This window comes from Trachurus japonicus, chromosome 1, assembly GCF_045865225.1.
Source record: "Trachurus japonicus isolate A0001 chromosome 1, Traja_1.0".
Lineage (NCBI taxonomy): Eukaryota > Metazoa > Chordata > Actinopteri > Carangiformes > Carangidae > Trachurus > Trachurus japonicus.
Window position 1 is genome coordinate 17,636,810 of NC_140907.1, and position 15,413 is coordinate 17,652,222.

The 15,413-nt window shown below is 42.7% G+C and overlaps 1 protein-coding gene across 1 annotated transcript in view; it reads left to right on the forward strand.

The window, feature by feature from the left end:
- Window positions 1-15,413, forward strand: part of zcchc7 (zinc finger, CCHC domain containing 7) — a 46,823-nt gene that overhangs the window by 25,371 nt on the left and 6,039 nt on the right. Inside the window, exons 4-7 of the mRNA XM_085777424.1 lie at window positions 3,076-3,128; window positions 3,414-3,551; window positions 3,679-3,849; window positions 6,241-6,276. Of these exons, the coding sequence (XP_085633550.1) occupies window positions 3,076-3,128; window positions 3,414-3,551; window positions 3,679-3,849; window positions 6,241-6,276 (398 nt within the window). The remainder of the gene's footprint in view (window positions 1-3,075; window positions 3,129-3,413; window positions 3,552-3,678; window positions 3,850-6,240; window positions 6,277-15,413) is intronic.

The window sequence follows — 15,413 nt, forward strand, 5'->3', positions numbered from 1 at the left end:
CTCCTTCAGATCTGCTGGGCCACGATGGAGTGAGTGGGTCTGATGGTTTGGTTTTGAACGGGGCCTCAAGGTTGATTAGCATATTTTCACCCAGAGTACAGACAACAATCCCCCTCCCACCCTCTCCTCTTTTCCTCCTCCACCCCTCCCTCCCTCCCTCCACCAACCCCTCACCCCCTCCACCCATGTGTTTGATTCCTCGGCCGTGACAAAGAGCTTCACCCTTTATCCGTGTGTGTGTTGGTAAGATGGGGGGCCCTTAGATTAAGGGAAAGCTTCCTGCTCTTTATTTGGGGAGTCCCCCCGGGAGATGCTTTGAGAATGACTTTCGTTGAGTCACTAACGCTTACTCACACACACACACACACACACACACACACACCTTTCACCCCTGCCTTTTTTCAAGCTGCCCATTGACTGGGTGCCGGTTGTTGTGTAATACCAACTACTTACACACACACACACACACACAGACACACCAGCACACACGTCACACTGAGGCCCCCCAGTCTGTTCTCAGTAGCCACTGAGGTTCCCCGTTCACTCTGTACAAAACAAAACTAACTAAATCAGCAGAATAACTCCTGCTCTAGCATGACAGTGAGAAACAACGCACATGCATATACACAGCGTTGTGCTAGAAGGCGCAAAACTTTGGTGCACCGATCTCTTGCCGACATCACACGCAGTCAATTTAAAAGCATCATCGAGGTGTGAGCAATGCATAAACATAAACATATGGGAAAGTATCAAACTGAAAGCAATGACGTGGAAGTAGAAAGCCCAAGTCGACATGTCACAACAATAACCACTGATTCCTGCTCTAGTACAATGTAATATCAAGTCTTTATTTTTCTGCTTTGGAAGCTAATCAGGATCAACTAAACCTGCCGAGCCTCAAACAGCTGCATCAGCCTCAAACACTACTGTCTAAGACTACAAACTAGTTTGTGCTACCTCTCTCTCTTTCAAATAGTTGTTCACCTATATAACTGAAGGGGAGCCATGACAAGTTAATTAATCCATCAGTCAATTTATAAAATCAATATGAATTTTCTTAATGACTGATATATTGACTTTTGCCAAATGCCAAACATTCGCTGTTGTAGCAGCTCAGATGTGAGTACTTCCTGCTTTTCTCCATCTTTATATCAAATTTAAATTGAACATCTTGGACTCTGTGTGTGTAGTTCAGCCATAACAACTTGTCATCCTGGACTGTGACGAGTATTGTTTGTTATTTCACGTCTAATAAAGAAAGCAGTCTGCAGATTAATTAGTAATAAAAAATAATTGCTCGATGCAGTCAGGAACTGAAGCTGATTAAATGCCTTTATTTTTTTATTTAGTTAAACCCCCTTGCTTCTTTCTTTAAAAATGCAAAGACTAATTGTAATTTCTCTGTTTTCTGCGAGTATTCCCTTACGCTTGTAGCTGTCTAGTTTCAGGTCAGTTACTACACAGTTATTGTCACCATTCATTACTCTGTGCTTGAATTTTTTTTTAAAGAAGTGAAACACTGACTTTGACACCAACCAGTCATTTCGGGAGCCAGGAGAAAACGTGACTTGACCCTTAGGGGGAAAAAAATGCCTTCAACTAAAATTTGAGTTATGAATCATATACAGCTTGAATAGACCAACTTGCCACATGATTGCATCATGAAGTCAAGTCTTGGTCGACTGATTTCCACCTTGCACAATGTGTAGATTGTGATGTAACAATCTAAAATCTTTGGAGGAGCTCCGTGTAAATTTAGCTCTAACATAAACACAGATACAGACTCTTCTGCTTAAAGCATGAGCAGCATCTAAAGGGCACTTTAAGGTTTTCAGCTGAAAAAGAGAGGACCCTCTATCCATATAGCATTCACCAAAATCTGAGTCACAAGCTTTGTCACACGACCGTGGCACCGACTTCCTCGCATTTGTGTGTGTTTTTCAGAGGTGAAGGTCACGGCAGAAAGAAGCCCCATCCAAACAGCAGCCATTTTAATTTGTTTGACAGGGAAGAGAGGTGATAACCTCCCTCTGCAGCCGCCGCGCATCCCCGGGAGGAGAGGGGAGGGGGTGAGAGAGGTAGAAAACAAGGAGGGAGAGAGAGAGAGAGAGAAGGAAAGCAAAGGAAGGAGGGCTGAGCAGAATAGCGATAAGGGGCTGGATAGAGAGAGTCAGAAAAAGGAGGAGAGAGAGGTGCAAAGGAGAGTGTAATATTTGATTATGGCTCAAGGCTGTATGTTTGTCCAAAGGCTAAAGACTGTCAACCAGCTAATCGCGGGGGTCGATGCGTGGTTGTGTCTGTATGTGTTTGTGAAAGCATGTGAGCCTGTGCGGGTCATTGCGATCAGCACATAATTTATGCTGAGTACATGTGTCCGTTTGTTTCTGCGCCTGTGTGTGTGTGTGTGTGTGTTTGTGTGTACGTTAGGATTTCTGGATGTCAGTTACAGTTCTGTGGGCCTGAGGAGAATACAGGGGTCTCCCTCAGGGTGCTGTTAGTGCCACTCTCATACAGATGTGCTGGGCTGCCACTGTCTCAGTTTCTGTGTGTGTGTGTGTGTGTGTGTGTGTGTGTGTGTGTGTGTGTGTGTGTGTGTGTGTGTGTGTGTGTGTGTGTGTGTGTGTCCTTCTCTTACAGGAAACTAAACTTGCTCCTCGGGGTGCAGAGTTCTTAATAAGGCTGGATATTGTCAAGAATCCACCAGTCCTGGTTTTTATTGAACCCTGGTTATATGTCTTGTCAAGTTGTTGAAGTAAGAAAACAACTGAGGGCAAGAGTAGATTCAGATTTGGACACATTTATCATATTTAGCTCCATAATTTCTGTCTGGTCTCTGTGTACTTGATGCATGTGTGTGGGTCGCTTTGCTCATATATTAATCAGTCATCATATTTCATCATGAATCCATTGGTCTTGGAGTGTATGTATTGAAAAAGAAAGAAATAACATCATAATGTTTCTTTACTAGTACAATCAAAATGACATTGTACTTACACCAACTATCAACAAAAGGAACCTAGACTTTCGCAAAGGCATTTGCAATGTTAAAATGCATTTCTTTTCCTGTGTTCTCAGATGAAGATGGTAAAGAAGAGAAAAGCTGGGTGGTTTCTGACAAGGACAAAGAGGTAGGTGACAATCAGCAAAATGTGTATTCTGACATTTAGCCACTCATTGTACAAAATGGTTTGTGTTTGTGGTCTAAAAGACAGTGAATTTTTAAAAAGTGAGAAGGAAAATGTATATTAAACTCTCAAATAATATATTTTTTGTAACTATGATTGCACAGTCTTATCTCACATTATGAACCAATCACAATGAGTTGTAATATATATTTTTTATGGTAAAAAGAACAAGGTCTTTTCATCGAGCCTCGCATCAACAACATGCTGTTCCCTCATTATCTGTTTCAGGCGCAGATATACAACAAAGACAAAGGTGCCAGGGTGGTAAACCCACGTGTGCCAAACAGATACTACACCAGTAAGAATGTCCACTGTAGAAACTGCAACAAGACCGGACACCTCTCCAAGAACTGCCCCGAGCCCAAAGTCAGTTCCACTCAGCAAAGGCTCACATCATATGTGAATCTTAGTGTGAATACAGTGAGAAGCAGCAAGTTACGTGAATCTATGTAAATGTGTGTGTGTGTGTGTGTGTGTGTTTGTACTTTTGCAGAAGTTGTCAGCCTGCTTCCTATGTGGCACCCCGGGCCATATGTCCAGTGAATGTCCCAATAAGCACTGCAACAACTGTGGCCTCCCTGGTCACCTGTTCAGTTCTTGCAGCGAGAGGTCGTACTGGCACAAACAGTGTCATCGCTGCAGCATGACGGGACACTTCTTTGACGTGAGTAACCTTTAACATCCTGTTTCGTTAGGTTGGAGGTCAAAGAAGAAAACAAGGTTCCTGCACATATGCAAAGAATTCATCCCACTGCTGCTCAGCGGGGTTGAGGTCAGGGCTCATCGAAAAGTTTTCATTATGTAGAAAATGTGCTATTGTACAAAATATTGTCAGTTTGACACAGAAGCTCCATGTAATGGGACCGATGGGAGCACACATGTGACGAACACACTTTGGGTACACTTGGGTACAGCAGTCAAACACATTGATTGCAATGCATAGAGGAAACCTAGGAATCCAACTAATTACTGGACCTAAAGATAAATCAATATCAGTTAGCAGTTAGACAGATAGAAAAAAAAAACGGAAATATGAAGTAAAAAATGAAGAGTCATAAATAGAAGAGGATGAAGTATTGCAGGAATAAGAAATAGGAAAACTCTGAATTCAATCATCTTTATACTACATACATGAGCCACAACAACCATAGATAGTGTGTGTTTGTTGTGTGTGTGTGTGTGTGTGTGTGTGTGTGTGTGTGTGTGTGCTGCAGTCAGAACAATTATTCCTTAATGTAAACAACCCACTCTTTATTGCCTTTCCACTAGCCCTTCTATCCCTCCCTCGTTCAGCCCCCCACCCGCTACTTTCTCTCTCAGTAGTAATGATGACCAGGGGTCAGCACACGCTGCTGTTCACATTAATTGATACACTTCAGCAATTACAGCTTAGTTATGTCTCCGCCATGCTGCATATTCCAGCTGTAGGCTTGTGTGTGTGTGTGTGTGTGTGTGTGTGTGTGTGTGTGTGTGTGTATGTGTGTGTGTGTGTGTGTGTGTTGGCACTGAAGGGTGAATCTAATGACCATCAATGACAATTATCCCACCGCAACGTTCATTACCTTGGCCATTTACACTAATGCCATAGAATGGGAAAACGCTGTGTGAGCCCAGCTCTCTCTTTTATTTCCTCACTCTCTCTCTCTCTCCTTCTCTCTCTCTCTCTCTCTTGCTCTCTCTCTCTCCGTCAGTCATGTACTGTGCTCTGTGTAATGGATGAGTAACCAGGTGAACACCAGAGGGAGAGGGGAGACCAGGACACACAGCACCATTTCTTCTTTCTCTCCCTCCATCTCTCTCTCTCTTTCCTCTCTCACCTACTCTTTCTCACCTCTTCGTCCACATCCTTGCGTTCATCTCGTTCTCCCCCTCTCTTTTGCATATTATTTTCAGCAGCAAACAAAGGCTGCAAAGTTGTGTGGTGTTGTAATTACCCTTTTCTTGGAGCACATAACTTTTTTTTTTTCCCTTGCACTCACAAATTATACTGTATGTGTTAGTGTGTGTGTTTGAGAGAGAAAGAGAGTCAGGTCTCTGTCCCCTGGGCCTTTCTGTGTCTCTCATTAAAGACAGACGGTTGACGGAGCGCGAGTGTGTCGCTCGCCTCGCCTGTCGCCCTCGACAACAACACACTACCCCGGCGGTCTGGAGGGAGCGGGTGCGTGTGTGGAGGGGGTTGTTGAAGAATAGAAAAGCTAGATGAGAGGTGGAGGAAGATACAGCTGTCGAAATCCATATTTGTCCATCTCTGTATTCAAATCTAAACAGTGCAGATTAAACCAGGAAAAGTGCCGACTGTTCTTTACAGGCTGCCTTAAAGGCCGAGGGTTGAAGAAGCACTTTGGGCCAGAATAGTCGGGGAATTTGCATATCATGCAAATTTGTATAGGAAGTTGTTGAGTGTATGCAGGAGAAAACTAAACACACACAACCTTCTTCAGGGAACAGGCTCAAATCTTCCTCTCCTTCTCTCTCTTATTCTGTCTCCCTCACTCAGTAGGTGTGTAAGTAGATAAATCTTGTTGCCTGCGGCGACTGCGGCATTTTCAATTTCCCAGTGGGAAGTGGTGGCGGTTGGGAAAGGATGTCGGAACGCTTAAGGAACAGCATGGCGAAGCCCCGGAGATAATGCTTTAGCCACACCGGGACAAAACGACTGACTGACTGACTTACTGACTGTTTGAGTGACTGACTGCAGAGATGCACACAGAGCGGGGAGACACACTGTTAAGTGAGAAATCACAGTGTATAGGCTTTAGCGAAAGACACGACAATGAGGCAGAAAAACAAATGAACCCACGGCCTGGTTTTCAATTTCCTCTTCTGCCTGTTAAACAGTCTCATCTCTCTCTGTGAGTGATACCAGTCCGTTTCACCAGTGTCGCAATCCCACTTATAAAGAGGCACAACGCCACACTGCTGCTTGTCCTTTAGACATTCAGACATTGTCTTTATTCTTTTTATGTACTCTGCATAAAAACATGTGTATATGTTTGTTTTCTCTTTCTTCCCCCCATTGAGAACCATATCAACTGTGTGTTTTGTCTTTTCTCAGGCTTGTCCGGAGATCTGGAGACAGTACCACATCACAGTGAGTATCTTTACACAAAAACAACACTGTCAGTAAACTTAACATAGCACAGCTTCACTTGTTAGGGCCTGAGCAGAGCTTCATCAGTCACCACACACACACACACACACACACACACACAGATGAATCCTGGATGCCAGGCATTAATTATGTGTCCTACAACAGTAAGAGGTCAATAAAGGCTCCTTGTATTCTAGAAATGATGCCAGATTTAAAATCAAAAGTAGTATACACCAGTCAAGGAGGAACTGTTGATGTAAAGTTTCCAAAGACACAAAATTTCTTTCACCCTCTCTGTTCGCTCCGTTCCTGGTGCTCTGATAACTGAACACAGAGCAGTTAATAGTGTAGAAATGTAAGAAGCGGAAAAGGGAATCAAGATAGTCTAATGTAACATTTTAGTCATTTAGGAAATCATTGTAGAAAATAGTAGAAAAATCCTCTTTACTAGATATTGTTAATGTGGAAACATTATGATGTAAATTTGTAGATGGTTTGAGTAAGCACCAAACAACCTGACATAGTGGAAAAGTAAGTTAAAAAAAATAATAATAATAACAAGGTTAGGGTGCATGTTCATGAGGAAGTACACAATTCAACATGACACGATAGGTTAAAAAAAAATTTAAAAATCCTAATACATTCTGTATATAGGTCAGACGATGCACGTAAGATTTACATGCCCTAATATGCGTTAATATCAGCACTTGTTTTAAGTTTGTAGAATCGACGAACAGTTTGAACTCAACCTGTGTCAAATTTAGCTGAATCCCACGGGATGTAGTAGTTGCTGTAGAGTCCCAATTAAAAAGCAGAGAAATGTGAGAGGAGAAGGTGGTGGCAGTGGAGGGGGCGACTAAGCCAGCAGCACGCTCAGAGAGGCCCACTTACAGAGCCCGACACTTCTCCAATCTTTTTCATGCAGAACGTTTCCTCGTCGGAATAGAAATATTTTAAATCTTACGGTGCAAAATATGTCTTGACCAATAGTATGTCCAACCGTATCAAGTTATTTAGTAGCTTTGGGAGGTGAGTTTTTTAATTATTCACAGGGCGTTTTATTTACAGAATATGATCCATTTAGAAATGTAAGAATATCGGTGGAGGTGGAGGCTTTGCAGGAGTGGGCGTGGTCTGAACATACCAAATAAAACTCCAACCACTGATCACCTCTGGGCCCTGAGCGATGACCCCTCACCTCGCTCCCTCTTCATGCTTCACGTAGCATCTTCCACTGGCATTCCACCAATCATTTGTAGTTTAGCATATAGATGTTGTGGAAAGAAGGTGTTTTTCCACGAGAATCACGAAAGCAAAAGGTGTCACACGATCACTCAGAATCAATAAGGCGGTTGTGATTGGTATTGACCTCGGCCTGTAGCAGATGAGTGAACCATGGCAGAAAAAAACATCTAAAAAGATTAAAGAAGTGCCAAGAGTGATGGGAATGTTTTTGCTTTTTTTTTTTTTTTTTAACTTCATGTTCAACCTAAGTGCACATATGACATGGCTCTGTGTGTGTGTGTGTGTGTGTGTCTGTGTCTGTGTGTTTGAGTGTTTGCGTGTGTGGGGAATCAATGTGTCAAAGAGTAGAGAACTGTGTGACAGTCACATGGGCCATATGTCAGCGGGGAGGCATTTGCTTATTTGTGTGTGTGTGTGTGTGTGTGTGTGTGTGTGTGTGTCTGTTAATCAGAAATCTGAAAAGATAACTAGTTTTCTTGGCTCCTTACTTATGTGTGTGTGTATGATTGTGATTGTGTGTGTGTGTGTGTGTGTGTGTGTGTGTCTGAGCGAGGGGGTGATATAGACCTCAGCCTAAGAGAAAAGAGCAGCTTGTTTGTCAATTAAAAGACGTGATAAAGCATGAAATGGGCTGCCAACGCCACGCGGGACGAGGGAGTGAGAGAGGGAAGAAGGAGTGTGTGTTTGCATATATCTTGGCGTGCACTTTGTGTGTGTGTGTGTGTGTATTGGGGGAGGTCTGTCACTCTCCTCTATGGAGATTAATTAGCAGGGGCTGTCTAATGAAAAGGCAGCATCGTTAGCGCTAGGGTAGCACGGCAGGAGAGAGACAGAGGGAGGAGGAGGAGGAGGAGGAGGAGGAGGAGGAGGGAGCGGGACGGAGGAGTTCCAGGGGAGACGCTGGCAGAGAGGACGGGAGCCGAGTTTAATTGTTGCTCATGTGTTGGCGGGGGATGCTATATGTTTCACTGCAGTTTCACTTGGAGCCACAGACAAGAAGAGGACCGAAAGATTCTGGGGTCGCCGCGTGGGATGATGAAACCTCTGTGTGTGTCTGTGTGTGTGTGTGTGTGTGTGTGTGTGTGTGTGTGTCTGTTTATGTGTGTGTGACGACGTGCTTTAACGGGTGGAGGATTGTGACCCAGGTCTAATTGAAGTATTTAAGCCATTTAAGCACAGGGAACAGAAGGTCGTTACATATCCAAACTGGCATGGGGGTTAGGGGCCTGCACAGACACACACACACACACACACACACACACACACACACACACACACACACAGAGACACACACAAACAAACACGCACCTACACACATGCATACACAGGGCTCCTTCTGTTTAAGACAGCCTCATTTTATTCATGATGCTGTTTATGACCCTGAACTCCCCAATGTGAGAAGGTGTGTGTGTGTGAGAGAGAGAGAAGGTGTGTGTGCGTGTGTGTGTGTGTGTGTGTGTGTGTGTCCGCCCGCTTTGGGAGATGTGACTCTGTCACCTTCCGCTGGGCTCAGCCAGGTGTGAAAAGGCATTCTGTCAGACCTCCCTGCTACTGGGTCCATTTATCCTTTGGTCGTGTGTGTGCGTGTGTGTGTGTGTGTGTATGTGCGTGTGCTGGGTCCGTTTATCTTCTGTGAGTGTATGTGTTGTGTGCCTGCACCTGGCCCTCAACTAACAAACTCCTCCAAACCACACAGTATAGACCACAAAGCCCTGGGGTATTTACTGAGAAAGTAAGATACTGACACACATGGGCACACACACACACACTCACCTCTACAAATATATAGAGCAGTAAATGGAGTAAAAAGCGATCCACAACATTTTCATCTTGTCTGTGTCATGTGGGGTTGAAAACATTTTTACACAACAGTAATATTTACACAGAAAGGTTAGCTTCTTTCTGCTGAAGAACAGGTTGACTTCAACAACTCTTTCTCTTTCACTTACTCTCTCTCTCTCTCTCTCTCTCAGACACCCTGGTTTTACTTCTATCTTTTGCATACAGCTTTACACTGTGGGCTTGCTGCTTTTCCTGCAGACCACATCTGCTTACCTCTTCCATCTTACTGTTATCTTGTGTCTGTCACTAAATACTGCACAACAGTTTGATATTAAATCCATTTTTAGCTGGTTTTTAGATGAAAATGTGTCGCATTTCTACCAGCCAGTTATTGGCTTTTACTTCATTTCCCAGAATGCCTTTCTTACAAGTCCCGAGAGAACAGGTGTAAACTTCTTGGTTTCATTCGGAGATGGGTGTGGGGTTGTGTTAGTTTTGTTATCAGGACATGCTCATGCTCACACCTGCACATTTCCCATGACTGCATTGCATCACTCTCCACATCACTTCACTGCTAATGTTTTTGTACAACTGAACATTTTTTTTATATGCTATTGTTGCTGTGGTTAGCCAATCAGAAATGAGAATTCAAAAATATAAAAAAAAATGGGCCCAGACATTTGGTGTCGATCTGCAGCTGATATATTCTTTTCATTCTTGATACATCTGTCACTTTTTATTTCTTTGTTTAGACAAACCAGTTCATGATTTTGCTCAGAAAAAAAGCATCACAATCCAACACAAGTTGTAAATGCATGTTAGATTTAACTTTATTAAATCTAACACGTAGATACAACGATATTTGACAGAAAGAAGCATTTGCTTTCGGGAAATGATTATCCAGGGAGAGATTTAGATCAGGAAAGAGAAAGCAAAAAGATCATCATCATTAACAGACACAAGCACAGGAGAAGATGAAGAAAACCGAGAGAAAGATGAGGTGAAGAGTGAGGAGAAGGATGGAGGGGGGGACGGGGGGAGGGAGGGAGGGGGAGGCAGGACGAGCAGCAAAGGCCACAGAGCAGATTTAGTGACCCTGCTGTGTCTTCACAAGCTGCATTAATGCATGTAAAGATCATGCATAAATGTGTGTGCGTAAATGCAACACACATACACACACACACACAGAGGCACAGTGACTTTTTTTCTCCTGTTAGTGTTGTCAGGTCTCTGCTCTGCTGCTTTAAGACCAGAGCGCCCCCCTCTGGCTGCTGCAGGAAGTCAACCTGCTCCTCTTGACAAATTGGGGTATTTCAAGTGTGAATTTTTTACTCCCTGTAATTTTTTTGAAACAATTAAATTTGGGTCACATCCTAATCAAACTCTCCGCGTGCCCTTTTCCGTATCTCTTTAGGAGCAGTGTGTGGCGTTTTGGAACGAGACGGAGCCACGTGACACGAGGCTCAACATGACTCACCTTTATAGCAGAGTAGCAGAAATGTACTCTTGTATGAAGAAGACACAGGTGGTACCTTTACCATCTGTCTTCTTCATACAAGACACAGAAAGGTAGAGAGAGAGAGCGAGAGAAGAGAAATTGAGAGAGAGATACAGAGAAAGAGAGGGGCAGTGTATTAAAGAGTGAATCTGAGCGCAGAGCAGCTGATTGGTGCAGGTGTATCAGTGTGTGAGCATTGATTGGCCTCTCTTTAGATAGTGGTGGTGACACCTGTACGTGTGTGTTTATTGATCGGTACTACTGCCCGTGGTGGTGTGTGTGTGTGTGTGTGTGCAAGTGTGTAGTGTATCGAGCGGATTTTCTCCTTACGGTGGTATCAGTGTGTGTATTGATCTTTTCTCCAGGGACAGGTGTGTGTGTGTGTGTGTGTGCGTGTGTGTCTCTTGGGGTGCCTGAAGGAAAACAGTCTGTGACCTTTTTGTTCGACACAGAAATGAAGTCATTCTAACACTTCTTCTTAAACCCCATTTGGTATCCCTCTTTCTCACCTGACTGCCTTTCTTTCCCCTCTCCATTTAGCATGTTGTACCTTTTTATACCTTTTTGTCTCACTGTCTTTCTCTAGAAGGTTCTTTGCTGTATGCTCGTTTCTCACATGCCTTTGTTAGCCCAAGGTTAGGACGGTTTGCCCCGTAAAATCCTCTTCTTCCCAAAAAAAAGAAAAGGAAAATACATTTACATTTCTTTAGAAAGAAGTATTTTTGTCAAAGTAGGCCTCTTGAGTTTTTCCATGTCAAATTAAAGCACATTATACATTTTAAGCTTGCAATATTCAAATATTTAGTCTTTGTAATTTAACATTGCTCTTTTTTTCTTTTCCTCCACTTTTGTTGGTTGAACTTAATAATGAAAGAAATAGTCATCAAGTATCAAAGCTTAAATGAAGTGCTAAGAGTCTAAATTCTTCACTGTGTTACTGTGATATGAAACTTTATCACGTTCAAAAGATGTAGGTGTAAAAATTACTGTCTGAAACTTAAAATTAGATCTAAAAGCTTGCACACGCTTAGACGATAAATGACATTACTGTTTGAAGATTCAGCACTACAGGACATGACTGTATCAATCAGACTGGAATTTGTTTCATGTGTTCATATATGTATTTGGCCCAGTAGAGTAAATATATTTCTATGTATAGTGTCTTTGGCGCACTGTCGAATATGTCAGATTTTTTTTTTCTTCTCCATTTTATGAAGATATTGTAGCTGTGACTCCTATTATTTATTTGACTCATTAATTCTCCGAGTCAGACATTTGTTGTTCTGTTTCTGAAGTAACGTTATTTTTGCTCCTGTATAAATGTCGGAGGCGCTCTGTCTCTAACAACAAAGGGTTTGTGTATTCACAGAAATGATATCAGTCATGTTTTCAGTGTTCAATTCTTTGTAGAAACAACCTCTGTGAATGTGTCTGGTACATTGTGTTCCATGTTCATTGTTTGCCTCACTGACTTATTATTATGGCTCATGATCAAATGCAGGACAAGACGAGCCACAAGAAAAGTAGCTTAAGTGCATTTCTGTTGTCATACAAATTAGACTGAAGTGGTTTTCTTTCAAAAAAAGAAAAATGTGACCAGTGCATTAAACTGAAGCTGAAATTGTTTTTTCCTCCTCAGTCGGGTCACTAAACACAAAACGCTTGAGATGAGAAAAATATTTTTCTCTCCACAGACTCACATCAGGCAGACGTAGTGTTTGTTAACTCGCTCTTTTACTGTGTGTGTGTGTTAATATACATCATGACAGTGTGTCTCTCTCCTCCTGCGCCAAGCAGACCCACTTTAGCTGTTGGCGTCCACTGTGGGTTAAGTTGTTGTAGGACCTTTTCAGCATGATGTGTAGAGTTGGAGCGCCCTGCAGTGGTCAAACAGAGAACTGCAGTCCAGTCCAGCAATCGCTGAGGAGACGATCTCAGCCGTAGTTAAATGTGTGTGCACATGGTCCTTTTCATCTTGTTGCCATTGCAGCAGAGACACACACACACACACACACACACACACACACATATCTCTGTTGACCATCTTCAGAGTAACACTAGAAACTTCTGGCCCAACATCTGCCCAGGCCTGGCCCATTCACTTCTACATCTGGCCTGATCCCTGCTTTAATCCTCCAATGATGGCCGACAGCCAGGAACATTTTATTTTTTATTTTTGCACCAGATATGCTCCAGTTGTGAAAGTAGCATCTGATATCATGCTGCATATGTTGGCCCGATGTCGGCCGAGGGGCCATATCCCATATTGAACCAGAGAAAACACGATATACGGTGCATTTATTTGCCAAAATAATGTAGTTTGCTGTGAGGAGTGAAGTTAATGTGGGTCAGAGAACAGATGACTGTTTAAGTATTGTCAGTTTGCATGAATAGTACAAACATCAACAACAACATAAAAAAGCAAAACAAAATGGACTCTTTAATCCAAGACGAAGTTAATTCTCACAAACATAATTCATACAACAATGAGCCAACTTCAACTCTCTTTCCGCTGAACTTGAAATGACAGTTTTAAGCTTTGACCTTTATTCCATTTCTTGCTCTGCCCTTCCTTCTGTCTTTTCGACTTCTTTTTGTCATTCCTCTTACAGGAATGTGTTCAATTCAAACGGTCCTCTGTCAAAATCCCTTAAATCCACATCCATTCAGTGGGCTGTTTTTGCTGTCTCATCATTGTACAGTACAGACTCTACAGTATTCTCACCTCTGCCGTGTCAAAAGGCTCTCAACCCTTTATTCTACCCCAGACTGAGACAGTGGCAGTGCAGGGGGGAGAGGGGGGAAGGTACATTTCTAAGGGGAAATGCTTTTTGTATGTCTTCAATCTAGTTTTATTAGCAGCTAAAGGTCATCAGGGCAGACACAGTCAAAGTCCATTCAGGTGGTACAGTTCATGGAGAAGAAGAAGAGAGCAGAACATGTCATAGTTAATCATAATTAACTAATGTATTTATTTATTCGCTTCCATTCAGCAGTTCAAAGATGCTCAGTTTCCTTAATCTGGCAAAAAATACAGTATTCACAGAAAAACACTTTAAGGAAATGAAGTAACTAAGAAACACAATGAAAACAAATTTCAAATAAGACTTGAAATGATTTGTTTCAATAATTGATAACTGCTTAGAAAACCAGTTCATTGTTAAAATCTGATTATTATTATTATTGTTTAAATATCATTTTGAAAAATGTTGTTAATTTGATCTGAAGATTTGGCAAAACCGATGGTTTGAGAATGTTACTCTTGGCTCTGGAAAATTACAACAAATGTTTTCATACTTTCCTGATATTTCATAGATCAAACCATTAATTGACGAATCAAACAAATCATCCGCAGAGTAACTGCAAATGTAAATATTGCTTAGCCCTGTTATTATTGTTCAGTGAAAATGAAACGAACAGTATCGATAATGACCAAAATAAGTCAAAGCATTACAGAAAAAACAACGCTTTTTTCTGTAACTGAATAAAAACTGAAAAATCGCTTCAGATCTTTAAATGTGCGGTTCGGTGTTGTCGCTCTGCAGCACGGGGACACTGCACTCTGGAGTTTATTCTAAAGTACAGGTGTTTTCACATACACTCCTGGATATACATGCAGAACCATAGGAATGTACACACAAATGCACACACACATAGTCACACAGTCACTCACACACACATACACACACAGGTGCAGTGTTATCAGAGGTCTTGCAGGCTTTGCAGGTCTTTGTGCCTTTCCGCTTAGCTGGATGGTGTCAATTTTGGTGTGTGTGTGTGTGTGTATGCGCGGGTGGGTGGGTGGGTGGGTTGAAGTGTGTGTTTGTGTGTGATTGGTTGGCTGAGATGTAAAATCGGGGTTTAGCATCCTGACCAGGGCATAAGAGACCCTGTCCATCTGTATATAGTGTGTCTAAATCCCTGTCTCTAATGTCCACATGTGCTGGCTCTGTCTAATTGCTGGGAGTAGAGTGGGTAATATCTTTCCTTAAAAACACGGCCTCACACTGGCCACACTAGAAAAGAGCCTCTGAACTCAGCGGTGAGCGCTACGAATAGAAATTGAATAACTTAGACCTAGATTTGAATAGATTAGCTTGTATCCTCTGTTCGGCTGCCACGGTGTGACCAGATTACCTCCACTCACTGCCCCGAAAGGGGGGTTTTCTCCAGAGGTGGCAACCCCACCGCCTTTTTCACCCCTGTGTCACATTATCATTACATTCCAGGAGCATTTCCTCGCTCTAAAGAGAAAATCAGGACTCCTACTGATTGTCTTCAGACTGATTGACTGACTGACAGGAGGAGATAGGAAGAGCCTCTGGGAATTAGACAGCATGTGAGTGCGAGTCCTCGCAGGGCGCGCAGTTTGGGCTTCGGTCTGAGTCTTTGTGAACTGGCAGACACAAAAGGGGCAGGAATCACATCTGGTTATTTGGAGGACCCCCCCCCCACCTCCCTTGCTTACCCCGCTGTAGCCTCGCTGTAGCACACCTCCAACCTTAAAACGGTCTCCTAAGAATGACTGATTTTCTTATTCCTGTTCACAACGGAAAGTAAACACTAATTAATTTCTTTACAATTTTTGGAAATAGCGCAGTTCAAATCCCCA